General features: G+C 41.9%; 1 protein-coding gene across 3 annotated transcripts in view; it reads right to left on the bottom strand.

Moving 5' to 3' along the window:
* The window catches only part of AKAP9 (A-kinase anchoring protein 9), a 1,796,561-nt gene that overhangs the window by 773,175 nt on the left and 996,286 nt on the right, over window positions 1-27,100 (bottom strand). For all 3 annotated transcript variants that reach the window (XM_086941844.1, XM_086941845.1, XM_086941846.1), the window contains one exon: window positions 4,953-5,161. In XM_086941844.1, the coding sequence (XP_086797970.1) occupies window positions 4,953-5,161 (209 nt within the window). The remainder of the gene's footprint in view (window positions 1-4,952; window positions 5,162-27,100) is intronic.

The following is a 27,100-nucleotide window of genomic DNA, read 5'->3' as shown; positions in this document are numbered from 1 at the left end:
ATGAACAAAATTATTTGTGTAATATTTTGCTTTATCTAAGGAATTCTCAGTCTAAGCTAGGCTCCCGGGATGTCAATTGTAAAGATGAATGATGGCTTTTCAATTATGCCCACTAATCATGAGAAGGATACCCCATTACACTGACAATGCAGAACCATCTGTTTCCAGTGGAAAATAGTCAAAATAAAAAAATGGCAAAAAAACAAAATACCAAGAGTAGGCCCAACCACAGTTAAGTAGCAAAGCCATCAATCAATGAACCTACATGTGGGTGAACAGATGAGAAAAGTGTTTTTTTTTATCATGTCACAAAGAAAATCGTCCTACTGTCACTAACTTGATAACATAAATAACTGAGCTCATCAAGCTCCTAATCTTGTCCATGTTACCATACAATATTTCAACGGAAGAGTAGCATGTATTAGACTGCATTGAGATTGAAGCCCAGAGAATTCATTTTAACGGGGCATAATAAAGTAGTGCAGATAGGAGGATCACTCTACTTGCAATAGATGGAATCACTTGCCTTGCAATAGATGGTTATTGAGAGGGGAATCCAATATAAATTTAAACATAACATTTCTCTACAATTTGATTAATATGTAATGAAGCCACAATAATTTTCATTTTAGACCAATACATAATGACTTGTATAAGGAATGGACTAATGCGGAAGCATTAGTCCAGAATCCGGAAGCAAATGTTATCTTTTATAAGGTTTACCATTAAGTGTTTACATAAAGAGTGCAAACCCATATGAAGATTTTTTTCTTTTAGTGCTTTCAACTTTAGGTATAACAGAGAAGAGAGAAACATAGTCCTCTTTATTTTTTACTTTTATGTAAATGTTATTCTAAAGTACAATTTTCGTGGTTGAAGTGTTAGTGCTGTCATAAACTAACATTTCTGATTCCTTATCTCTGTATTCTATATTTCTGAATTGGTTTTTCAATCAATTACCGACAAGGGAAAAAAAACTTCAGCATCATCACGCTACTAAAGGGAGTCGCAGTAGACATGCTTGAAGGGAATCCCATGTAAATAACAGAGGAAGGTGTCTTTGTAGCAGTTGGACGGTGCCAACAAACTCTAATTGAGGACACATATATAGCTCAAGTGCATAAACTGTAGCTTTCATAAATATACAGAACAGTCGACTCTGCCTTTATTAACCCATGAGCTACACGCATCACCAAATACCGTATCTGCTACATTCCTGCATATAAGCTAATTTTATGTACTTACCACCGAAAGCAATTACCTTAAAAGTACCTAAAAAATTGAAAAATTTAGAACTGGATTTGAATAAAACAGGATAGCAGAATCAGAGTTTAAGGCACGGCCGCATTCACTTTACCATAGTAAGAATTGTAGAAATGTAGCAGCTGTATGGTAATGGTACTGCAATGCATTTTTATCTGGCATTGACTACCACGGTTCTGCCATGCTTTAACAGGTGCTGCAGGTATATGCTTACTATTGCTCACTGTATCGATTTCTGTAGGGTGTTTGCCCAGCAGGGATTTGAGCCTGTGTCCTGTCAGTTGCACAGTGAATTCAACAATTAGCCCTGCAATAACGGAGTTATTTTAAACGTCTTCTAACTGAGCCTTTTCAAAAGCAGAGCCCACAAAATCCTGGCCCAGAGTGGAAAGGAATTGCATAATCTGAAGTGCAACTATAAACATTGCCCTTTATTATGTTACTAAGCAAATTCAACATACCATGCTCTATTTTGAGCTAAAACGTGTTGGTACATGTTCACAGTAGGAGCTTTGATTTTTAAGTTAGTAAATAAGTAACAAGAACGTTTTTCATACAGCAACAAGTAGTAACTTAACTCAATTAAAAGACTTGCTCACAGGTTTGAAACCCCCCCAAAAAGGGTCAGGCTTTTATAAACATGTTATGCTCATCAAAAGCGAAACAGATGCTAGTTACCTTTTTTCACTTTATTTTAGGAATTTAGTTAAGCCAAACTAACCACCCACTTTGGTGTCCTTAAAGTGCACCAGGACTGAGAGCAGAATGAATAAGTTGGAAAGCCATGGCGAACAGGTGCCAGCGATAACAATGTGTCCCGATCAGTCCTTCTGCTTTGATGGACAATGTAATACAATAGAACCACTAAGAAGTTCACAAGATATCAGAGCCTTGGGCATGCAGCAGCCCGGAGCCGAGGCATAAAGGGCTGGCCAGTCGCATGCGCCTGATTAGAAATACTAGCATAAAGTAGATTTATGATGCTACAGGTACACCAAGGTTATCCAGAAGCTAGTATAAAAAGGTGCGTCTTTTAAGCATTTCCTGAATTTGATGTAGTTCATTTCAAGGTTTACATGAATGAGTAATTCCTAAGGGGGGGAGATCCTGGAAGAGGAGGGAACGGCCACCGTATCTTTTATACCTGAATTGTGGGCGTGGCAACAAGCCTCTGTCAGCTGACTGGAAACTCTTGGTCAGTTGATAAGTAAGAAAGACACTAGTCACTGTCATTTCGAATTCGGGCATGTGGTGCCATGTGAACAATACAGTGTTTTACATCTATGCTTTTATAATGTTTTGCACATTAATAAAAATGTGGTGTTCACTCGAGTAAGCACTATTGCATCTCATGAATGAAATTAACAATTCACTGAACTGCAGGTATAAATTCAAACAATGGGGAATATGCCTGGGAGCAGAGTACCCTACGTTCTGTAACACCTTCATCTCTTCTAGGAGGGTATAAAAAGGAGAGTACAAACAATTTACTCTTCAATTGACCACTCAAAATGTAACCTTTCAAACGGGCTTGAGATTCAGAACTTAAGACTATGAAATGCAATGACCAGACATAAGTAGACATAATTCATGCTAGCTGATCCTGAAGAAATATTTTTTGAGGGCAAAGTATTTGGTGGATTGGGGGGATCAGGAGTTGGAAATGGGGAAATGTGTTATGTATGACAACCAGACAAATATGAATTTTAAATCATGGATGGGGGCCAAGGAATCTAAAGACATTTCCTAGGTGTGTTGGGCAGTGGGGGGTTCAGGCGTTCATGCTACTCTGTGCTGGTAAGAGGGAGACAGCACTTGCAGGCGAAGGTAGTTCCCTCAGGGTGAGAGAAAGTTAGCAGAAGCATAGTTTTCAATGTGTCAGGGTTGTGATGTGCACCAGCAGAATGAAAAAGCTATGCTAGCATAACATTTCCATTGGAAGTTTTTGGGACAGAATTAGTTTGAAGATTAAGGAGCTCATTACGATGAGGGCAGAAACTTTCCACCCGACAAGAGTTGGAATCGGGACCGCCCAACTCGCGGTTCCGCCTGCCGCATTACGATGTGACCGAACACTGTTTGGTCAGATACCCATTGTTTCCTATGGGAGCTTGTGTTCCACCCGACAACCGTCCGTAACACAGGCTCCTATGGGGAAATGGGGTGTGGGTGTAAAACCCTGCACCCTGTGGCCGGCACCCTATAAGGAAATACAAGGAAGAGCTGTACAAGCAACTGGAAACCATCACTCACTTTAGAAGAGGTAATAGCTGTTACGGATAGTCTTTAAAGTCAGCTACCTTAATGAATATAAATAGATGGGCTCAAGTAAGTCACAAATCAAGAAATACAATATGACAGTTAGGTTTCACTTAACAGAATAAAAGGTTTCTAATGTAATTTGTAATGAAAAACTTCCCTCAGGACCTATATTTCTTTTCTATTTAGATACTTTTATATACAGGGTGGGCTTGACAAAGGTGCAATCAAATGAGCAATACTTACAACATTAGTTTATTCATTATTATTTATTTTCTTATTAATAAAAAAATGTCTGTAAGTATCAAATATAGATCCATTGCTTTTCTCTTTTTTTAAAACTTTTTTGAAATATTTCAAGATATAAACGAATTTATCACAAAAAATACAAAAGATATGTACACCAATTATTATTGAACAAATAACCCCCAGATTAGGACGAATCTTTAAACATATCAAAACCATACAGACCATAACTCATGCAATCTCAGACAGACTCATACATCAATGACATTGAAACACATCTGAATGGAACGGAGACTAAAGGTTACAACATCTCCACGACCAAGTATATATTATATGTTCACGGAACTGAACATGGGGTTGACACGCGTTTCGGTGGCATACAAGGGATGAAACGACCACCTTCTTCAGGACCTTTTCAGATTCTCGCACAAAACACAAAGGGGGAATAGCGAATTGGAGTAGCCAGGAGGTTGCCGGCAGTCTGTATATACGGGTCTCGCTCAGGTGATATATATATCTAGACTTCTGTAATCTTGTTTTCAAGGAGGAGAGACATCGAATTTACGAAGAGACAATGTCATAGTCCGACTCAGGGAGAGGATTCCAGTGGGGCTCAGAGTTCTAGGCCGTTAGAAGTACTTGCACAGGGTGATTAATTATTCGGAAGTGCAAGTAGTTGACAGAGAGCTGGATCCAGAAGGTCTCTACTACATAGAGTGTCAATTGTACACTACTACCAGTACAATTTCAAGTTGTATCAGGAAGATATAATATGCTGAGTTGCTCCGTGTCTGGATTACGGGTCGGAGCCCGTGATAAATTTGTTTATATCTTGAAATGTTTCAAAGAAAGTTTGAAAAAAAAGAAGGAATTAATCTATATTTGATACTTACAGAAAAACTGTAGGACATCCCACACTCTCCTTGCCATTTTCCCACCCATAATAAAGTTTAAGCAGTTTTGTTACTGGCAGAACGTACTGAATACAGAACTCGCATGTTGTAAACATCCCATACATGTACACTATCTTCATTAAGTATGTATGACATCTTGAAAAGATGTAATGAGCAATGTTGCACCCAATGAAGGGCTGCATGACTTGGAGCACTAAATATAACTTAATGAATTAGTTTAAAAAAAAAAAAAAAGGAAATTCAGTGGCAAAACATTTTAGAGCATCATACCTGCTACAAGACCCTCAAGGACAGAAGGCTTTACATGCATTTCTGTGTCTGGTTCCCAAACAATTACTCTGGAAGGAGGATGGCTTTTTCCAGATTTATCCAATAATCTGAGGACATGATGCCCAATTGTTTCTTCAACAGCCACAGTCATTTTCACCACCTCCAAAAGAATCTTCAGGAGCCTGTTATTAGCTTTTTGTAGACTTTGCCTGTGAATATAAAAGACATTTTAATCAAAAGAGCATTTCAATGAAAATTTTATCAGTAACTTTATTCCACCATCAACTAAAAATCACAAATATTTTGGGCTCATTATCATTCTCCTACATATTGAGTGCCTTTGAGCATACTAAAATTCCACTGCTGTAGTTTTCCCAATGTTTTATTTAAACCAAGATGATCTAAACAATCACTTCATATACTTGGGACTCCATAATCGTTTAGCGGAAAAATATGGAAAACTAGAGAGCTTAGAAAGGATGACCTGAATATCTTGAAAGGATGTTTAATAACTTAAGCATGATTCTAAAACCAGCTGATGTTATTCTCATTTAGCAATCATTTCACAATGCTCAAATGTTAACAATTCATGCAAAGCTCAACGAAAAACTAGGTGATACCCCATCACTGGGGACAACATGGTCCAATCCTAGAATTCTCTAGACCAATGTTATCTTTTAGTTTATCTAAAGTGGTGAATTAAATGAACGAATGAATGAGCTGCTCACAAATGGGCAATGTAACGGTTCTGTTAGAGAACATTTTAGAATACAATTTATCAGAGAGAACCATTTTGGTAACATCATTAAATGAGCTCAGGTTAAAAAAAAAGATCATCTACAAGTGTTCCAGTTGAAGCAGTAATACATAGGAAGCATAAGCCTAACCTTAGTGCTAGTCCACACGATTTTTCATGATTTGTGCTGAAGTGGCAAGGCAGAACAATGAGCTCTGCAGTCAACTCCATGTTAATATTAATATGTTTTACAGAACACAAATTATGCTAAAATTGGCTTCTTGGCATTGGTCTTTGTATGAGGAGAAACAGGAGATGTCTTTTAGATTTAGAAGGTCCAGATAACGTTTTTCAAACAAAAAAAAAATAAGTAGCCATCAAATTGTCTCATGAGTTCAAGTATGTTGCTCCAAAGTCTGGAGGCGAAGACCAAGAAAGATCTACCTCAGAATTAAAACCTTTTCCACTTTGGAAAACCGGCAGTCTCCATGTCATCAATAGCTTTCTGAAGTGAATTTAGGAGAATGTAAGCTCTAGAAATTTACTATACATACTGTACATAATTTGCCCTGACTCAGATTCGATGGTGGCGAAATACACTTTTATTCAATGCTCTACTTTCTTCAGATTAACACCAGGTTTGGTCTTATGGCTATTACCTATTAAAGTCCTTCCCAGTCCAAGGCTGTTCTGCTTCACAACCTTCAGCACATGGACTGTCCAAAAAGTATTTACCGAAGCACTAACCCTCCTCGTGCATTGGTTCAGCTTGCTTTGTCCATGCCTTAAGTTTTAGTTCTACTATTTGCTTTGATGGACATCTGATCATCTTTTCCCTTAAATTCTGAGTCTCTTCCCACAAATATTAAGGACTGTCTTTCGCCTGTAACAAAAGGGTCCTAGGTGATTGGCGGTTTCATCGTCCAACCCAGGTCCCCTTTTCCTATCACTTTTCCTGAAAACTAGCCAGGGGTGAAAAAAGTCCTGGGAAACAGCCATCACATCGCATGTGTTACAACGCATGCGATTACAACGCGGTTGTTTCAACGACCGTGTTATTACATCGCAGTACCATTACAACGGAAGTAATTACAATTACTTGCTATATGGGTACTCTAAACTAAGGAATAGTATAATTCACTTTTCCAATGCCTTCCCTACTTTTGCACACACTGGAGATGGAATGGTAAAATAATACTATTCCTAAATCCAGCGCGCCCCTAGAGCAAGTCGTTGTAACGACTTGCATTATAATTGTACTGCGATGTAACAACGCGGTCGTTGTAATGACCGCATTGAAATCGCATCCTTTGTAACAGGCTATATTCAAAAGTCCAAGGTGAGGAGCGGCCCCGACCTCCAACCTAATCCCTCCCAACTTGAGATACTGTGGTTGTTATTGGCGCTTGTCCATTTCTTCTTCCTTCTGCGATTGGTTCAAATGTTTCCAAGGCCCATTCCTTACAAAACTTCTGGCCTAACCTTCTTCTTTCAATCAGCAATCTTGGCATTCTCGGGGTTTCCCTCTCAACTTTTGCTACCCCTTATCCCTTTACCCCCATGTAAATCCTCAGCAATTCCTGCTGGTATCCCCTCGCTGGGTCTTTAACAGCAGTTGTGGCTTCGTTTTTGCTTCCTCCATTATTTTCTCCTTGTTCTCATGTGTTCATCCTACAGTAGTGACTTCTTGAATGTCCTTACCAAACCGTGTGACAACCACAGAGTTCACCATACACCCTCTTGCTGTGATCCTATGTCCTCACTACCAATATCGGGGTCCATAGATAAACAAAATCTGAATGCTAACATTTCTGTACACCATATTATTGTAACTCAATGCATATAAAATCAAGAGTAAAAGGTTGAAAATTAATTGGGCAAAATGTAAATGTCAACACCTTTATCTAAATGACTTTCATGTTTACCTATGAAAGTAATATATGTTCTGCTGCCATCTGTCAGCGAATTACAAAGGCACCGAACTGGAAAATCAGAGTGTAGAACCATGAAAGATATTGCATTCACTTCACATTTTCAACAATTCATTGCAAACCTTAAACTGCTATGGGGGAAAATAAAAATGTCGGTACCAAGAAAATGAACACATTTCTGAGAAACACATTTTGCATACATAGCGCTACATCAAATCATCTTAAATCGTATGTAAGTGGAATGCAAGAGATTTTATATTTCCACCTCTTACGTCCTCCTATTGGAAGGAGCAGCAATGTTTTCAAGTCCACAGAGGTTAAAGTAGAGAAGGTCTAATTCATTTTCTATGTGGGCCATACAATTCAGGAACAAGTAAGACCAGGATAATTACCATAAAATGTAAATATGCTGACTAAATACTACAATTATAAGCAATATTATGTGACTTGGCTGCCAGGCGCTGTTTTTGAAATACCTTGATATGTAAATATCAAGTCCATGCTCAACTGAAATGGATTGACTGTTTTACTATTGCTCTGGCGAGCATCACGTGACAATCTTGATGCTGTGATCTCCCCTATCTAACTGCTATTCCTCAAAGGTTAAATCTGCTTACTGGTGTCTGTTAAATATATATCTTTGAGAGTATTTCAGTGCCCAAGAAGGAAAAATCAGGGAAAGTGTGCCTGCTGCGAGATCATAAAGATAATAATTATATTGATGGAAAGGGCTGGATGCATAGTTGTAGATAACTAACCCACCCTGAGTGGCTTCAACCCCAACCTTCATTCTCTACAATAATAATCAATTCTTATCTATTTTACTGAATCCAAACACAGATACTGAGATACTTTATAACTGTTTACTGGCTCACACAAGGTTTAAGTAAACCCGCCCTTCTTTACAAAGTATCCGGTGTTGTATGTCGCAACTTCCCACTTTATTTTCTACTTAGTCTATATTCGATTTGGAAACATGTGTTCCTGTGCACTATATTAATGCTTTAATAGCTGTTCATTCTCTATTTAAAATCAAGATTCAGTACCATTCTTTATGACCACATAGAAGACAGCTCAGTCCTCTATATACTAAGAGTTGTTCATTTTGCCGTTTGTTTTTCCTAGAAAAATTTTCATCTGAAACAATATTATGTTATGTATTTCAGTTTGTTATGTGAAACAGCCTCTCAACTCCACATAAGAGCGTCCTCCTCTCTTCTTGAATTCAGCAAGAAGTTGAAGATATGCCTTTTATATTAAGCAAACTACCGTAGGCAAGGCTAGGCATACACATTTTTTCAGTGCACAGCACAACACCAATATCTGTACTGTTTGCGGTCTACCTTTATGGAAAACAGAAGAGGTCTTTAACTACTTTCTAAAATGTTGGGTGCCGTTTTTGATGTGCCCAGTATCCTGTTGTAACAGGCACCTATTGGCATAGATGCTCAACAAGCAGCGTTCTTTAACTGGGAAGAAATGATATGCACTAATGTGATGACGAGAAATGTATATTGTAAAATAGCTGCAGCACACTGCATACAAAAACGTTTTATTTACATTTAGAGATGAAATGTAACGCAAATCGGCGAAAACAGCAAATGTGATGACATCCTGCCTAAAATGGTGTATAGAAGACTAATTAAGGTTCGGTCGATAGACCCATGTCAGAAATTGAGCATGTAAAAAAAAAAACAGGCAGGGAATGCTAATGTTTAAATTGGGTCCAAGTCACATCTTAATGAACACATGGTAACCCACAATACAGGAACCACGGATCCTGATCTATCAACAAATTGATGTCTGCTTAGTACTATCATTTACTCACTTTACATTGCCTTCACAAATAACAATGAGTGTGGTTGAGAGGTTTGTTAATAAAGTACCCACACATAAAAAAAAGTACTCTTCCATTGGCACTAGAAAACAACCGCTTTGAGGGATGTTGTAAACCACCATAGTGGCCACATGTTAGAAAACTGCTGGGTCCACTCTCAAACTGGAATTTGCTCCTACCTTGGGGTGAAATTATTTCCCCAGTAACATAGAAAAGTGTAGAGAGCAGCTGTCTGTCTCTTATGGTGCAGATGGTGACTGCACTAGGATGTGGGCATCCTGGCCTGCGGTAAAGCATGTGATTCTTCTCAGATGGTATCCAGTGTTTAGGTCTTCGGAGGTAGTGGTGCAGCAATAAACATGTATGGTGGTTGAGGTTGTCTGCCTGGTGTTCTTCGTTTTGCTCAACAGCTGAGGTTAATGCTGTCTGGGTCTTGTGGCAGCACGTGGTGGTCTGTGGAGCTGGACGTGCTAGAATGCTATCCTCCCAAATCTTATGCCAAGGAGTGGGGAGGAGTAGTCAGAGTGAGTGAGTGTAATTTTTGGCAGCCCCCTGGCGGAGGCACCGTGGTTTAGGCACAGATGAACTGATTTTTGCCTTTCAATGGGAATTTGAGGAACATTCTGCCTGGTGAAAGGTGGTCTTGCATTCGAAATGCGGTAACTATTTCTGTGGTAGAGAGCTCCTGGCAGCACTCATTGGTTGTAAAATTCTATCCTGAACAATCAATCTGTGCCATGAGGTTTGCTGCAGGAGTTAAGTTCCCTCAATTTCTTGATTTGCTGCCTGAAAGTGAGACTACTTCTGTACTTATTTTAGTCTAATAACATTATTATTACATGGGTATCCCCTTTTCCACAAACCCTAGACTTCACCATTGACACTCACCTTCAGAAAGGAAAGGGCAGTAAGCTGAAATAGAACATTAAAGTCTGCTTTGTAAGAGGGTTCAAACTGTCATCTGGACAGATGAAGGATGGAACTGGTACTTCTTGAAGTCAGCGTGAGACTACAGACATGTGCAAAAGAAATATGGCAAAATAGAGACTAGAGATCTTTGTTCACAGATGATGAAAAGGTTGGCGGAGGCAAGGTAGACCCATGGACAAATAATATTATCATCCTTTAGCTGGATATGAATAAGCTCTGTGACAGTACCCCTGGGATACTCCTGGGTGTAGTCACCCCTAAATGGGGAAAGTGTCGCCGATTTACAAGACTGACTTTCCATGAATAACAAGTCTTTCTTTCACTTGGCATATTGGTTTGGTAAGAAGGAAAAGCAGCTCTTAACTGAAAGCTTAATAAGCAAGTTATTTCCAAACACCAACTCTTTAAGAGATCTTTTACTTGATATCACCCATAAAGAACCACAGCCATTATTCCCCACAGTGGGTCCAGAAATGTTCAAAATTATTCAGCTGCAGCAAATAGGCACTAACAATGTATTAGTATATTGAGCAAAGCTAAATCAAGGCATTGTTATTAGGCACTCTTGTGCATCCATTTCTAAGCAGCAAAGCTACTAGTAATCTTAAATGCATGTGGATAGGACTGGGATTTTTGGAAAGTACTTATCTTATTATTCTTGATCAATGATGTTTATTGTTTGTGACATGTCCAATGATTGGTGTCACTTGCTGCAGATGAGAGCATTCTTGAAATTCTCATTACAAAGACTGTCATGGATTATTGTGTTTTTTTGAGCGGGTATCGCCAACAGCTTGTCACGGGTCGATCTGCGAAATGCAAGTGTAGGTTACTTTGGAGAGGGGTGGTTCGAGTGCCTATTGGGGATTCATTTCTGTGCTGTGAGTTGGAACTGGGTGGGGGACGGTGTAGAGGGATAAGGTGTTCAGTGATGTTTGAATGACTGCCTCTCTGTTGAAAATTCCATACAATACACAAGACAGTGCGGTTTACTAGAAACGCAGAGAGCAACTGTTTTCTATTTTCAGTGTGTTAAATCAGATCGGAATTTGCTGTGTCTCACTAAATGTAAAATGAATGCCTTTGCTGCGCAGCTACATCAAATGTGACAGTGACTAAAATGTGAGACAGTACAAGTGACAACGCTGCAAGAGACTCATTTTCACAGACTGACCATAAGGTGAAGGGACAAGTGGAATGGTTTATTTCTCCTCTTACACTTTCTCAGTTGGGAAAGTCTGAATACTGATTGCTAAGGATGCTCCAATACGTTATTTAGGCTGAAAACCAATGATCACGGCAGATTGGTGGTGGAATGAATGTTATGGAAAAGATTAATGTTTCCTGCGACTACATGGTAGCAATGCAGACGTGAATGCCACTAGAATTGATGGCTGCTAATCTGGAACTGACCTTAGACAATTTATTGATATAGGCATTCAATATGCCATTGGACATAGCTGTGGACATGCCTTCAAGTAAAGCTGTGTTAGATCCTAGTTGCACTTTATAATGCAATCACCCTTCCAGCAAGGCAAATGTACTCTAGTATGCAAAATATTAAACCACTTTTGTAAGTACATTTTCAATAGGGGCTCATGGGTACAGTCATATCGTGTGAGAGCTAGAATTGCCAACAACCTATACGCAGGACATCACATCCCTAGTGTTAACAAATGCCTGAATTTAATATTATCGCTGTCCTCTTTTGATCATGTTTTCCAAAAGATATAGTATGATCCTATCCTAATACTGCACAAAACTAAGTTCTCTTATTTCACAAACAAACTTACAAAATGTGACATTAGTGCACTGAACTTGAAAGGTTATTGCAACGTCAGATGTTGTGAATCCTTCAATGACCGCACAACAAGGGCAGATAAAATTGGTCTAGAAAGCCTGGGTTAACAGATTTTCAGGAAATTTACATAAGATAAATCTGCATGCAAATAATATAAATATAATTCATGTACTGAGTCTGTGGTCGTTCTAAAACAAAAAGCATGCATCAAGCAACCCGGGAACTATGACAGAACCCCTATGGTTAGGGAGATGAGTGCTCTCCTAAGCCTAATCTGATAAAGTATAGTAACACAAGAAGGTTGCTTGATCCACTTAGGAGGTAAAATAAGGCAACTGCACTGCCACAGAAGAGCCTCTTGGAGGTTTCAAGGGACTCTTACAGAGGCAGTCATATGTGCACTGTACTGTTGTAAATTAACTTACAAAACAGCAATCCTCTACCTCATATGTGATAAAAAAAAAACATACTTTTTAACTCTACATTTAGCTTCAACACTCCTATGACATTTGGGACACTAAACCTAGGTGAAATACAACTTAAACCTTGTACATGCATGGTGATCTTCCACTCTAGCTCCAGGTCATGCATGTCTCACTCACTGAAGCCACTGCTTCACTTGCCAAGTATGTGACATCATCAGAACATACAAGGCCCTGCCTGGAATGCTAGCATCAGTTTCTCCTATTACACACCTCATTGATGCAGGTTTGGAGTGCTCTCACGATGATTCACTTGCAATATTCCTTAGCATTTGACAGAGACTAGGTCAAACGGTGTTCTATGGTGTCGGGGTTTAAACCGTCTCAAAAGTGCTGCATGAAGTTTTTGTCAGATTCCCAGACATCTGGGGTGTCTTGGCTCAGAGTACAATCCAAAGAACTGAAACTCATGCTCTCTGATGCATAAAAAGGGTATCAGAGAATGACAACAGAGACAATACAGAGAGATCCCAAATCTCCAAAAATGGAATAACGTCACATAAGATCTTCCCACAAAAAGCGGCTGATGAAGGAGGAAAACACAAGGAAAAGATCCCTCTTCCAAGGACATTTTGGAGATTTCAAGCTGTTCTCCACTGTTGGTCTCTTCCTTGTTGTCAAAACCGGTTTCAACACTACATAAAATGTAGCCAGAGTCCTCCGCTCCATCTACAGACTATGAGCAGGTAGAGGCCTTTCATTTGGCCTTCCAAGACATATTCAGGAAGGATCTTCTACCATTTAGGCCATTCCCCGAAAGGATATACTCCTTACTATGGGCTTAGTGACACCAGAGGCTGCAACCACATTGCCTACACAGTCTGTGCCACCACAGCTTCTGGCCTTGTCTGTACTTCTGAAAACATCTGCCTTTCAAAGCACTGGAGCCCATGTCTTCGGCCCCTCTTCCAACACAAGCTCTGGAGCCACCCTGGAGCAGACATTGACGCCACTTCCTCTAAGATAGTGTCCTTGATACTTCCCAGGAAGGGCTTCTTTTAGAGGAAGTCAGTTGGTATACCTCTAAAGGTTGCAGAAGGCCTTGTAGTTATCCTTGCCCACCACTGAGGCAAAGCCCAAAATTTTGATTGGAATCTTGCAGCTATCTTCTGTAGTGTCAGAGCTGCTATTGCCCTTCAATGAGTTGCCTCCTGAAACAGTTTAGTCATCTGGGGAAATTCATTTTCGGCCCAGCAGTCCACAGATAAACTTAAAGATGATCCAGACTGACACCTTAGGAGCCAAAGACTGTGTCGCCTTCTTCTGACAGCCTTGTGGTTTCAAGCCTCTTCTGCTAAAATGAATGCTAATATCTTTCCTACGGGCCTGTCAAACCGAGAGTCCAAGAATGTTTACTCTAGAAGTGCAGATCTTTACATGACTAACACCACATGTATTCAAGGCCTTTTATAAGCCTTCCTGACAAGATAACTAAGCTTTCTTCTCATGTCGGTACTCCTAAATAGACTACAAACCATCCAGAACGCCTCTGCAAGATTCATACGCAACCTCTCACGTCGCACTCACAACACATCGCACATCAGGAAGCTTCACTGGCTCCTCATTCACAAGGACTGCCGATTCAAACTGCTTAAGCACACATAGAAAGCCCTACACATAACAGGACCAGAATACCTGACCAACCACATAAACGTTCACCAACCCACCAGACACCTACATTCTCCCTCACTCTCACAAACTCTGCATTTGCAAAAGCAAAACAGGCGGTCGCTCATTCTCTTACATCGCACCCAAGCCAAGGAATGACCTCCCTCAACACATCAGAGCCTCCTTCTCACTTCTTGAGTTCCACTAAAAGCTGAAGACCTGGTGCTTCGTATAAGCACCTTAAGGACCCCACACCCACACACCTGCCCAAATACCTCGCTACCCTCTTGGGTGAGTAGTAGCAGAGACACCCCCAGCTTTATGGAATTTAGGCCAGTGTTGGTGGAACAGATCATTGATCTGGTCAACACAGTTAAATCAGGCTCCCCGTCTGACCCATGCCCCCTCGTAGACCTAAAAATTATCCCGGACTTGATAGGCGCTAATCTAGCGAGCATTTGTAACTATGTTTTGCTCAGGCACCTACCCCTCCATTTGGAAAAAGGCCATCATTCAGCCATTTTTTAAGAAAAACAATCTCGACCCGGCAGGGACCAAAAACTATAGGCCAATCGCGCCTCTACCTTTTCCAGCAAAAATCATTGAAAAAATTATGAACATCCAGCTAGCGCAGTATATTGAAGAGAATAAGCTGTTAGATGAAACACAATTTGGCTTTAGGAAAGGCCACAGCATGGAGACTGCACTCATTAAAGCATCAGATGGAATTAGAATGATGCTTGATAGAGGAGGTGCCGCAGTCTTGGTGCTTCTGGATTGATCAGCAGCTTTTGACATGGTTGATCATGCTACTTTGATCAACCGTGTCTCAGCCATAGGCATCGGACGAAAGGCCAAAGCCCTTCTGCCCTCCTTCCTCTCTAATCGGACCCAGTCAGTCAGTATGGGTGATTTAGACTCATCAGTTTTTTCTCTCCCTTATGGAGTTCCGCAAGGATCGCCGCTAAGTCCGACTTTGTTTAACATATATGTGACGGACTTAGCCCGAGTAATCAAATCCTTCGGGATGGGTCTCACATCTTATGCTAATGACACGCAACTGGTGCTTGCGGTGCACAAAGATTGAGAGACCGTGGCAGCTAGCTTTCATGATGACACGTTGGCCATTAGCTCATGGATGGCAAATAACTGCCTTAAATTAAACTCCGATAAGACAGAGGTAATGGTCTTTGGTAACCTTGCCCCAGGATGGCCTCCGACCTGGTGGCCACCCCTGTTAAGAAGGCGAGAAATCTAGGTATTATATTTGATGAGAGCTTATCCTTTCAACATCATGTCAACGCAGTGGTCTCCTAATCCTTTTAGGTCTTAAGGATGATAAAGAAATTGCTACCTTTCGTCCCAATTAGTACTGGAAAAACACTCATCAGTGCCATGGTTATGTCAAAGGTCGACTACTGCAATGGCCTTCTAATCAATGCCCAAGAAAAAGTTCTGAGCAGGCTGCCACTGATACAGAATGCAGCCGCCAGGATACTGTCAGGTACTCCAAAGTTTAAGTCAGTTACTAATGTAGTGTGCCAGCTCCACTGGCTGCCCTTTAAAGGCAGAAACTAAATTTAACGCGCTATGTATTGCCTACAAGGCAGATCACGATATAGGACCTGAATACCTGAAAAAAGCTTATCTGGCATATGCACCCAGCAGAGCCCTGCACTCAGCAGATGCCAACCTTCTGATTGTCCCTAGAACCAAGAAAGTCAACTGGGGTGATAGAAGATTTATAGTGGCCATGGCTAAACTATGGAATTCACTCCCAGTACAAATCAAAACCAGTCCGCCTTGTTATCAACAAGTAAAAACCTGGCTCTTTGAACAATAAGTGGCCAGCCCTCCGCTAATCCTTACAGTCCATAGCGCTGAGACACCCATGGGTATTTGTGCGCTCTAGAAATTGTTTAAATAAAATGAATAGGTAATGATGCCTTTAACACATCCAAATTCTGAAGTGCGACCTGGACTCAGCTAACATGATGGCATGTCCTTTACCTTGAGCCACTATGCCTGGATCTCAATGCTTGGATATGTCCAAGTCGCCTTAATGGACACAACCTTTGATCGTGAACAACCCTGGTGAGAAAGCAGATTTCTCCAGGGATCGATTCAGGAAGAGTTGTGCAATAGAATGCTCTCTGTGCCTGGTATTCCCCTGCAAAACAGTTCCACCAAGAGTATAGTAAGTTACAAAGCTTCTACATGACGCAATATACTTGTTAATGACAGCATCGCACATGATACCAAGTGGATGTATGTCCCTTTTCAGGGCAAGGGTGAATCTATTGGGGGTAGTAAGAAGCATCACCAGCTGCAGCAGTCCAGTCCCAGCCATCCTCCACTGTCTCAAATCCTTTTCCATTTTCCCCTTGCAACACAGCTCTTGGTGAGGTAAAGGTCTTCCCATTTCACCACCCTTTGGATCACAACAGATGGTTGCCTAACCCAGCTTATCCATGAAGGTTATATCCTGCCATCACTGTCTCCAGACTCTTTCACTACCTCCACCAGAACATGCCCATGACACACCTTAATTTTAAAAGCTCGTGTTCTTCCCTGCTGAACAATGAGGTCATAGAGGTGTTGTCCTTTGAGGAAAGGAGCATGGTATTGTCCTACTTTTACATTTTGACATTGAGGTGGTTGGAGGATTAGGAACCACCCTGGACCCCCACCTCTTAAATCTTCTCATTTGAAGGACCTTGTGACAAGGGCTATTTGCCCTCAACACAGTGCATGAATTAGCATCCCGGAAACTCCAAGATGCCTCCTTTTATCTGCCAATCCAGCCAGCTCACAGTCACTACCTGGGAATCATTGTGGGTTCCCAGCAGAATCCGCTGTCAGTTCTACCTTTTAGTCTGTTGACCCCACCACAAGTGTTTACCATGGTGCTGGCAGTGGCAGCCACTTCACTTCAGGAGTTCATATACTTCCATAATTGTACTACTGGCTGGGGAAGGTGGTCCCCCAATGCAGGTTAGCTGGAGCCAAATGAGACCAACTTCGCAGCACCCGGACAAAATAAGCCAATGCACAATATGAGCTTGTAATGGAGGCCTAGACATCAGTCCAGTGTGGGAAGAGCCAAATTGAGCTGTCCAGTGTATGAGCATTGGGTGGTATAGAGGTAGTACGGCTCAAGGAGGAGTTAATGAGCCTTATGGAATCTAGTGTGCTTTTAGTTATCCAGGTGCATATATTCATATGTTGTATAATGTTTTAATATTAGTGTACAGAGATTGTATATGTATTTGTGAACTCATTCTCTCCTGTTGAATGACCAGGACAATTACTTACAATGGTGTGAGAATTAATATAAAACGGTTTTCAGAAATCTCAAAGATGATTCTGGGGATCTTCTTTTCTATCAAGGCTATAGACCGGCAAAAGCACTGCTACGTACTAAATGCAAACCATCTCTTTGTAAGTTCAGTACAGATTTGTGGGACACCACCTATTCATTTTTCTGGCTCGGAAGGGGAAGTTTGTACATCTCTGCTAGCTATCTATTGGGTGTGTTCAGGAAAGACACATGACATGATGCCCTACTCCGATGCTCTAATACTCTGAATATTCTAAAAGGTCACCTATGAGAGAAAGACATACGAAGATGTCCCAATAATCCTGGAAGATTTTTTTCCCTTAAATGAAACAAGAATGCCATGTTTTGCAGGAGTGTTTGTTAAGCCTAACCATTGACAGTATTCCTTTTTACTTGACTGAGCAGTATGCTGTATGAAATCCTGGCGCCAGAACCAGACAACAGAGAACATGACAGCCCTCAAGAACGCCACCCGCTAGCACCACCAACTGATCCGTACCGCCAAGAGAACCACCTATAAACAGCGCCTGGACAACAACACCCACAACAGCAAGGAACTCTTCAGCATCGTAAAAGAGCTCTCCAACCCCAGCGCCTGCAACACCGACATCACACCCTCGCAAGACCTCTGCGACTCCCTCGCCTCGTTCTTCCACCGCAAGATCGCCATCATACACAACAGCTTCGGCGCACAGACCGACGGCCCAACCGCCGAACCAGCGCACCCAGCCGCCACCCTCTGCACCTGGAACCCGGTCCACACCGAAGACACCGCCCGCACCATGAGCACCATCCACTCCGGCTCTCCCACCGACCCATGCCCACACTACATCTTCAACAAAGCCAACCCCATCATCGCACCCCAACTCTGCGACGTCGTCAACAGCTCCTTCGCAGCCCCCACCTTCCCATAGAGCTGGAAGCATGCCGAACTCAGCTCCCTCCTGAAAAAACCCACCGCGGACCCCACGAACTTCCGACCCATCTCGCTCCTCCCGTTTCCTGCCAAAGCCATCGAGAAGACGGTCAACAAACAACTCTCCGCCTTCCTCGAGACGAACGGATCCCTCGACTCGTCACAGTCCGGTTTTCGAGCTAACCACAGCACTGAGACCACCCTCATCGCAGCCACCGACGACATCAGGTCTATGCTCGACAACGGGGAAACCATCGCACTCATCCTCCTGGACCTCTCAGCAGCCTTCGACACGGTATGCCACCGCACCCTGATACAACACCTCAGCGACACCGGAATCCAAGGCGCGGCCTTAGAATGGATCATCTCGTTCCTCGCCGGCAGAACCCAGAGAGTCCGCCTCCTCCCGTTCCAGTCAGCAGCTACCGAAGTAATCTGCAGCGTACCACAAGGATCCTGGCTCAGCCCCACCCTCTTCAACGTCTACATGAGCCCCCTCGCGGCCATCGCATGCAAACATAACCTCAACATCATCTCCTACGCCGACGACACACAGTTGATACTCTCCCTCACCAACGACCCCGCCACCGCCAGAGCCAGCCTCCAGGAAGGAATGAAGGAAGGACGTCGCGGAATGGATGAAGCTCAGCCGCCTGAAGCTGAACTCAGACAAGACGGAAGTCCTCATCATCGGACCTTCGCCCTCCGCCTGGGACGACTCCTGGTGGCCACCTGCCCTGGCACCGCACCCAAGCCTACGGACCACGCACGCAACCTGGGCTTCATTCTGGACTCCTCCCTCACGATGACCAAGCAAGTCAACGCCATCTCATCATCCTGTTTCAACACTCTGCGCATGCTCCGAAAAATCCTCCGATGGATCCCCACCTCAACCAGGAAGACGGTCACCCAGGCCCTCATCACCAGCCGCCTGGACTACGGAAACACCCTCTACGCCGGTCCCAAGCTCCAGAAAAGACTACAGCGCATTCAGAACGCCTCGGCAAGACTCATCTTGGACATCCCCCGCCACAGCCACATCTCTGCCCATCTGAAGAAGCTGCACTGGCTCCCAGTCAGCAAGAGAATCAAATTCCGACTCCCACCCACGCACACAAGGCTCTCCACGACGCGGGCCCCATGTACCTCAACTACCGCCTCGCATTCTACACGCCAACCCACCAGCTCCGCTCCGCCAGCCTCGCCCTCGCCACCGTCCCACAAATTCGCAAAGCCAACGCCGGAGGAAGATCCTTCTCCTACCTGGCCGCCAAGACATGGAACTCCTTCCCCGCCCACCTCCGGCTGACACAGGACCATCTTGCCTTCAGGAAGCAACTCAAGACCTGGCTGTTCGAGCAGGAGCGACCCCCCCAGCGCCTTGAGACCCTAAGGGGAGAGTAGCGCGCTCTACAAATTCGTTGATTGATTGATTGATTGATATGTTAAATTTGTCATTAAAATTACCTATGGGAAGTACAAAAAAGGGGAGATGTGCCGAATTATTCAGTGCCACAATAATATCTACCTACCAGTAGCAAAATAATATTGCATTGTACAGCCAGTCAAAATGATCTGTTTGGAATCTTTTACTCATAAGTAGAACTGAACCAACTGAAAATGATACTGGGAATTTTGCCAAATACAAGCCATCGGGAATTCCAAATAGCTGTCCACCGAATAAGAGTTTGGAAATCCCTGTAAGTTTCAGGAACATATAAAATGGTTTGAGGGGAAGCTACCAAATGTATTAGAATCAGTCAGACAGGGAACGTTAAGCATTCTAGGACCTACATAACCAGTGCTACGCAGCTATATACCATATCCAAATCCACAGACTTTAAAAGAAGATCAATTGAGACAACTGTTTATTTTGAATAAGTGACAATGAACTGACAACTCGGACAGCAATATGTTACATATCATGGAAACACATGCGAGTGTACTAGTGGTTTCACACTGAACTTCTGCAACATCAAAAAGCCAGAAGACTATTAATGTCCTGATGGGTAGTGTTTGTTAAGCAAGACAAAGTGCCCTTTTGGATTATTAACAGTACACCTTAAGAATTTGTGCACCTATACTGCAACTCGAGGCTGAGGTAGTGGCCACATAGATATACATTTCCTGACGTAAAAAATAAGCAAATCGGTGAATACAAATCATGGACAATTTCACCTCAGCTAGAATAGTCTGGAAGGAACTATTAACTTAGGGACCATAAAACGTTTGAAAAGTCTGATTGGTATCAGTATACTGGGGACTCACAGGAATCTCAGAGACGTTCAGAGGATTGAAAGAATGACAAGCTGAACCAAGTATCGGACAGGGGAAGACTACACCAATCAGAAAGCTGAAAAGGGATAGTCGGAAACAAGATACTGAGCAAGATATAAAGGAGGAAGAGAAAGTTTGCACTCAAAAACGCACTTCAAAATGAAAAAAGGGTCAGGTTTGATCACTAGAAACATCACACGTCAAAGGAACAGAGTCCATCTGCAGGTGTGTCTTTGTAGGCCTTACTGGGAGATGGGAGGGAGGAGCTGAGCACAGCCTCACATTTGCACCTAAACAGGCTGTGCCCAGTCCACACACAAAGGGCTACATACCTCCCTGTAGTGATTGAGGAGCCAGGGTAGGAAGGGAGGACCTCTGTGCACTTCAAAGCTTTTTTGAAGTCTTCCCCACTTCAAAAGCACAACTAGGTATATGTCCTAGAACTACGACACCACAAATTTAGTACTTCTGGACCTGTGAAGACTGCCAGGAAGAAGGACTGCTGTGCTGCTGAAAAGACTGCCACTCTGCTGCTTTTCTGTACTCTTTCCTTGCTGAGCTGTCCTACTGCCCACTGTTCTCCTGCCTGGTCGAAAAGGACTGGACCTTCACCACTTTAAACCATAGTGACTCCAAGGGTTTGCTGGCTTGCCTCCTGTTCTAGGTTTTAGGGACGTCGAAGACTTAAGCTCATCCTGCTACAGCACCTGAACTCTTCAAGCTGCAAGTTTTGCCCTACTAATTGGTGCCATCTCGGTCCAGTGCCCTTGCAAGTGGGCATAAAGTGCTGCTACAATTAGAACTCATGCAACCTCATTGGAAACTGTGCATCCTCATTTAAGTACGGAACAGAGCCAGCAGATCGCACTTGGAAGCAGAGCATCGACTTCAGAATCAACACATCACCTGCTGCAGAAGTAGTAGCTGCATATCGCCTTCCGAACCGATGCATCACCGTCACTGTGTGGAGAATCTAGAGACGCATCTTGCCCACTGCATAGCTCGACACCGATGTACCTATGCTGGAGGCAACTAATTAAGCAAAAAATCCTAATGCACCTACACTACACCTTCCTTCGGTGCCATGGGTCTCAATACAGACGTATCATTAGAAAATTATCCTACAATGGATAATCACAAATTAAAACTACTGATATCCTGTCTCTCCATGAGTATAAGAGAGTTTTCTTTATGGATGGCTCAATGCAACCTGCAGGTGGCACTGAAAAGAAGTATTCTGCTGCTTGTGTTGCAATAAAGAGTTTTCCAGGATGGATCCTACCAAAAGGTTGTTGATTCTAATTCACAAATAGCTGAAATTCACTCTCTTTTGTTAGCCTTTCATAAGGCTAAATAATTAGTTCCAATACAAAGTGCCGGATAACCCCTTTCTTTGTCCAAGGTTATAATGTACACCTGTCCCACTTGGACTTTAGATGGCTTCAGAGACTCAAAGAGTCACTCTATAAAAGCTAAAGAGCTCTCCAGAAAGGTAACTGTCCTACAGGGTAAGCTGCCATTAGCCTGTGTATAGCATAGATTAGCTCATAGAAGTGAAGGAATCCAAGCAAAGAGGAACTATGTGACTGATTTAACTGCAAAAACAACAAAGCAAACATGTAAGGTGGCTGCTATCTAAGACTGATCAAGATAATCTGGTTGTGGTGAACATAATGTTAAAAGGGGAAACCCATCCTAAGGATTCCCTGATAAATATTCTTACACTCTTACAAAGGATAATAATCCTATTTTAATCATTCTAGGGGTAGGAGACAGACCTTACTTTAATGAGCAGTTAAGTTAGATTTCAATAGTAGCCCATGAGGGAACAGTGTCTGTCCAAGAGAGAATTAATGTTATATTATCAATAGTACGGGCCATATATGAATAAATCAACCATAAATACAAAACAAACATCTGCTATTCGTCAAAAATGACGCCCATACTGCTGTGATACCTACTATGTGTCACTTAAGTGATCAGAAAAACCTTTGGGTGTCCTATCTAAAACAAATTGGGACCACAGCCTTTTGTCAATCACTTCAAATACATACTGGTTCTCCCGGATTCTTAATTTCTGCAAACATGACTACAAGAGACTGGCACTGTTTGAGCAGTCATAAAAGGCGTGCAGTGCCTGATAACGATATGAGCAATGCAACCGTTTCAGAAAACGGTCCAAGCGTTTGAAGCAGAAACATTTGCGGATTTCTGCCCTGGGAATAATCCTGCTATCCTCATACGCTTCCACCTGCAACTGAATTGAATCATCAAGCAAACCAATTGTATGACTAAACAAGCCTTGACTACTACATTTGATACATTTTATTACTGCATAGTCTACTTCCACATTATCTAGACTACGTATAAATTTGAAATCATCTTTAAAATGGATCAATCTATTAATAGTAAAATTCCTGAAATAATGATAACATTTGTAAAAAAGGATAAAATGTTTGGTAGAATGTGCGAAATTGCAATTGAATGGGCAGTTCGGCAAATTCTTTGCCCATGACTCAATATGTGGAAAAGCAACTAAAAAGTGCACAGCTGAAATCTAATAAAATAAAACCTATCCTGTATGCATAATATATGTTAGATAATTCTGTGTAGCATCTGGCACATAGCAACAGCCGAGCTACTGCATTACAGAAGAGTTGGTGTATTCCCTATTACACCTTAGTACTTCTCTATAGCCCATAATAATGATCTTTAGCTCTTGTTTGCTTTAATTTGATATATTGTATGGGTCATCAAGAGTAAAGTATTACCTACTATTTTTAAAAGATTTTCATATGGATAAATCAAGGGATTGTATCCCTGCCATCTAGAGACAGACAGTCCCGAATTATGCTTTTAGTGAATTTCGCTCCTGTCTTAGCCCAAATTCCATGCCAGGTCAGGAGTGCACTAGTGTAAATACTATCTTCTATTAATTGGATTGCAAGTTCTGTATGAACAATATAGAATTATGTGGAGTGAGGTACTGCAATAAGCTTACATAAAAAGTAGTCTCTAAAATATGTTATGTATTTATTGAAGATGAACTCACAAAGCTGCCCCATAATTAGTGCTGCTAATATATTTAGTTTTATACAATTTTAACACAGTTGATATTGGTTTGTTTCCCAATTTACCTGCAAATCCAAAAATGTACTTCTGCATTTCTGTTAAATTTCATCCTAGCTATTTTTAGATGAGGGTTCTACATGTTCTTATGTGAAAAATGGAGCTCCAGATATGTAAAATAGTCCACATCTGCTATTTTCTTGCCTTTTAGATAGTAAATCCTTTTCTTAATATTTCCTGTGCTGCACACCATCACATACATTTTGGCCAAGTTACGTTATCTCCCTATCCTCCAAAAAATATTAAAACCTTCAATCAAATCTTGTAAGCCATTTGCTGTCTGTAATATCAAAACCTGCCTCATCCATGTATAATAAGATTGGAACTGGGCGGTTCCCTACTTGTGGGGGAATCGGCTACTATACAATAAAGGAATGCATTCACCCCATTAATGTATAAAAAAATTTAAGTGGTGCAAAAACGCATCCTTGCCAGATGCCTTTTGAGAACTTGAACCCTGGGGTGCATTCGCCATTAATACCATAACGTACATAGGCAGTTAAATAACTAAAGGAAGGATATTCTATCTCTAGGAGCTCCCAGATTTGCTAATGCTTTCCACAGCTTGACATGGCTGATGAGATCCAAGGCACTGCTTAAATCTGCAAAGCACAAGTGGAGGCTACCCTTTCTTTGCTACAGTGTATTTATTTACAATCAGGTTTAGGTTGATACATTGATCTAATGTGCCATCCTCATGTCTAAAACCGAACTGTGAATCATCGGTAAGTATGTTGCCATCCTCGGCCAATATCTTCAGTCTCTGCAGCAATATCCTTCCAAGCATCTTAACTGAGGTATCAAGAAATGAGATAGGCCTATAGCATTTCACATCCCTGCTGTCTCCCTTTTAAAATATGGGAATGATAATACTTTCTGCCCATGTAGGAGGTATATATATCTGTAGTTACTTGGAGAACCAACCGGATAATCAAAGATCCTATGGAGAAGCAACTAAATCTGCATCTTTACCCACATTGAATCCTGAGCTGGTGTCAACGACTACTGAGCTTCCATCAATGTCATCAGCACCATTTCTAGAATCTGCACCACTGCAACAATCTGCGCCAATGCAGGAAGTTGCAACGCCAAAAGAAAAACCTGATCCAGAGGAGACAACAGTTGTTTTCCACTTAAACGTCTGAAGCCAGTGGGCGGCACAGATGGATGATTGCCTCTTGCTGGGTATAATTGTCCACTCTGGTCCTGCATTTGTTTTTGCAGCACGTTTAGCATTCCTGCTGTGGATTACAATGCTATTATTTTGAAATTGGCACATGGGCACTCTCCAACTGAGTATCTGCCACCATATCCTGCCTTACAACAGCTGCAGCCACATTTATTTTCTTATTGTGTGGCATGGAGTTAACAGTGTGCAGACACTGTCCAACACATTTATTCTGATTCCGCTGGTACATCATCAGCAATCAAAATGTTAAAAGGGTTACCCTTCCACCATCAAGAGCAAGTTCAAACATTTGAACTCACCCAGCTCATTTGGGTTTTGCAGACTCCTGATTTGATATAGTGCTTGAACCCCTCTAATGAAACTGCTCTCTCTGCTCGATATAACTGTTTGGCATAACAGAAACATTTTGCTAAAAAAGATGGAATTATTTCTCTTCTCTCTCAACCTGAAAAGACACCTTCTTCGCCAGCTACTACCGTAGTTTATTGTGGACAATACATAGAACTATTTCCCTACATATTACTTCTTAACTATTTAACATACGTCTCTGACAAATATCTATGTAATAGTATAAACCTAGTTCCTATGCCAGGGTGCAAAAAGTCACCCATGCATCGTGGTGCAAAAAGTCACCCATACTTTAAAAAGATAGAAGAAAAAGAAAAAGGTATTCCTAGGAATAGAAGACCCAAAACTGTGAGAGGGAAAGACACTTTGTTTCCTCTGTTGCCCTCACACACCCCGAAGAGTGTCATGCTTCATCATCGGGCGTTTGTTCCTCGTAGGGCCGGCGCTGTAATTCCCTACGGGTCCCCCGAAGGGTCACTTTGTCGGAGATGTTTTTAGAGGAATGCCGGATGGTGCATGTGGGTGTGCGGGGAGTGGGTCAAAAGGAGGGTAATAAAAATGTGTGCCAGTGTTATAATTTAAAAATAATGCAAGGGTAAACATGCAGCGATAAGATTCAAAAAGTATACCCTTGGCGGTCAATACTGCTAGAAATTTTTGACCCAAGAGGCCTATTCTGCCTAGGTGTCAATTGTCAAGGTCAACATTTTTCGCGCTTCCGTTGCCAATAAGTCGTTAGCGCTTCGTCAGGACCATCAAGTAAAAATAAAGTGCACGTGAAATAGTGAGTGTAAAAATGACCCTCTTATCTCAATCAGGGCGGAGTAGAAACCAGTATACCCATATAATGGTCGCAGCTACTCCGTGGAAGCCACTCCTGAATGATACCTAGGAAATTGAAATTTAAAAGAAAGACAAAGTAATAGGTCAGCATCTATCCAACTTGATGCCGCAGCATGTATCACTTCTTTGTGTACATCAATTACACATAAACAATTGAGTAGATAGGCACACAAGACAGGTTAATCGTAACTAGGCAGACAAAGGGGGGTGCCCTACCCTACATAGCGTGTAGCAAGGAGAGGAGGGATTACGTGGGCCTCAATCTGGTTCAGGACGCATTTTACACTCACTATTTCACATGCACTTTATTTTTACTTGATGGTCCTGATGAAGCGCTAACGACTTATTGGCAACGGAAGCGTGAAACATGTTGACCTTGACAATTGACACCTAGGCAGAATAAGCCTCTTGGGTCAATCATTTCTAGCAGTATTGACTGCAAAGGGTATACTTTTAGAATCTTATCGCTGCATGTTTACCCTTGCATTATTTTTAAATTATAATACTGGCATGAATTTTTATTACCTTCCTTTTGACCCACTCCGCGCACACCCGCATGCACCATTCGGCATTCCTCTAAAAAGATCTCCGACAAAGTGACCCTTCGGGGGACCCGTAGGAAATTGCAGCGCCGGCCCTACGAGGAGCAAACACCCGATGATGAAGCATGACACTCTTCGGGTGTGTGAGGGCAACAGAGGAAACAAAGTGTCTTTCCCTCTCACAGTTTTGGGTCTTCTATTCCAAGGAATCACTTTTTCTTTTTCTTCTATCTTTTTAA

Source organism: Lissotriton vulgaris, chromosome 10 (genome assembly GCF_964263255.1).
Source record: "Lissotriton vulgaris chromosome 10, aLisVul1.2, whole genome shotgun sequence".
NCBI lineage: Eukaryota > Metazoa > Chordata > Amphibia > Caudata > Salamandridae > Lissotriton > Lissotriton vulgaris.
This window is presented reverse-complemented; position numbering and strand designations above follow the sequence as displayed.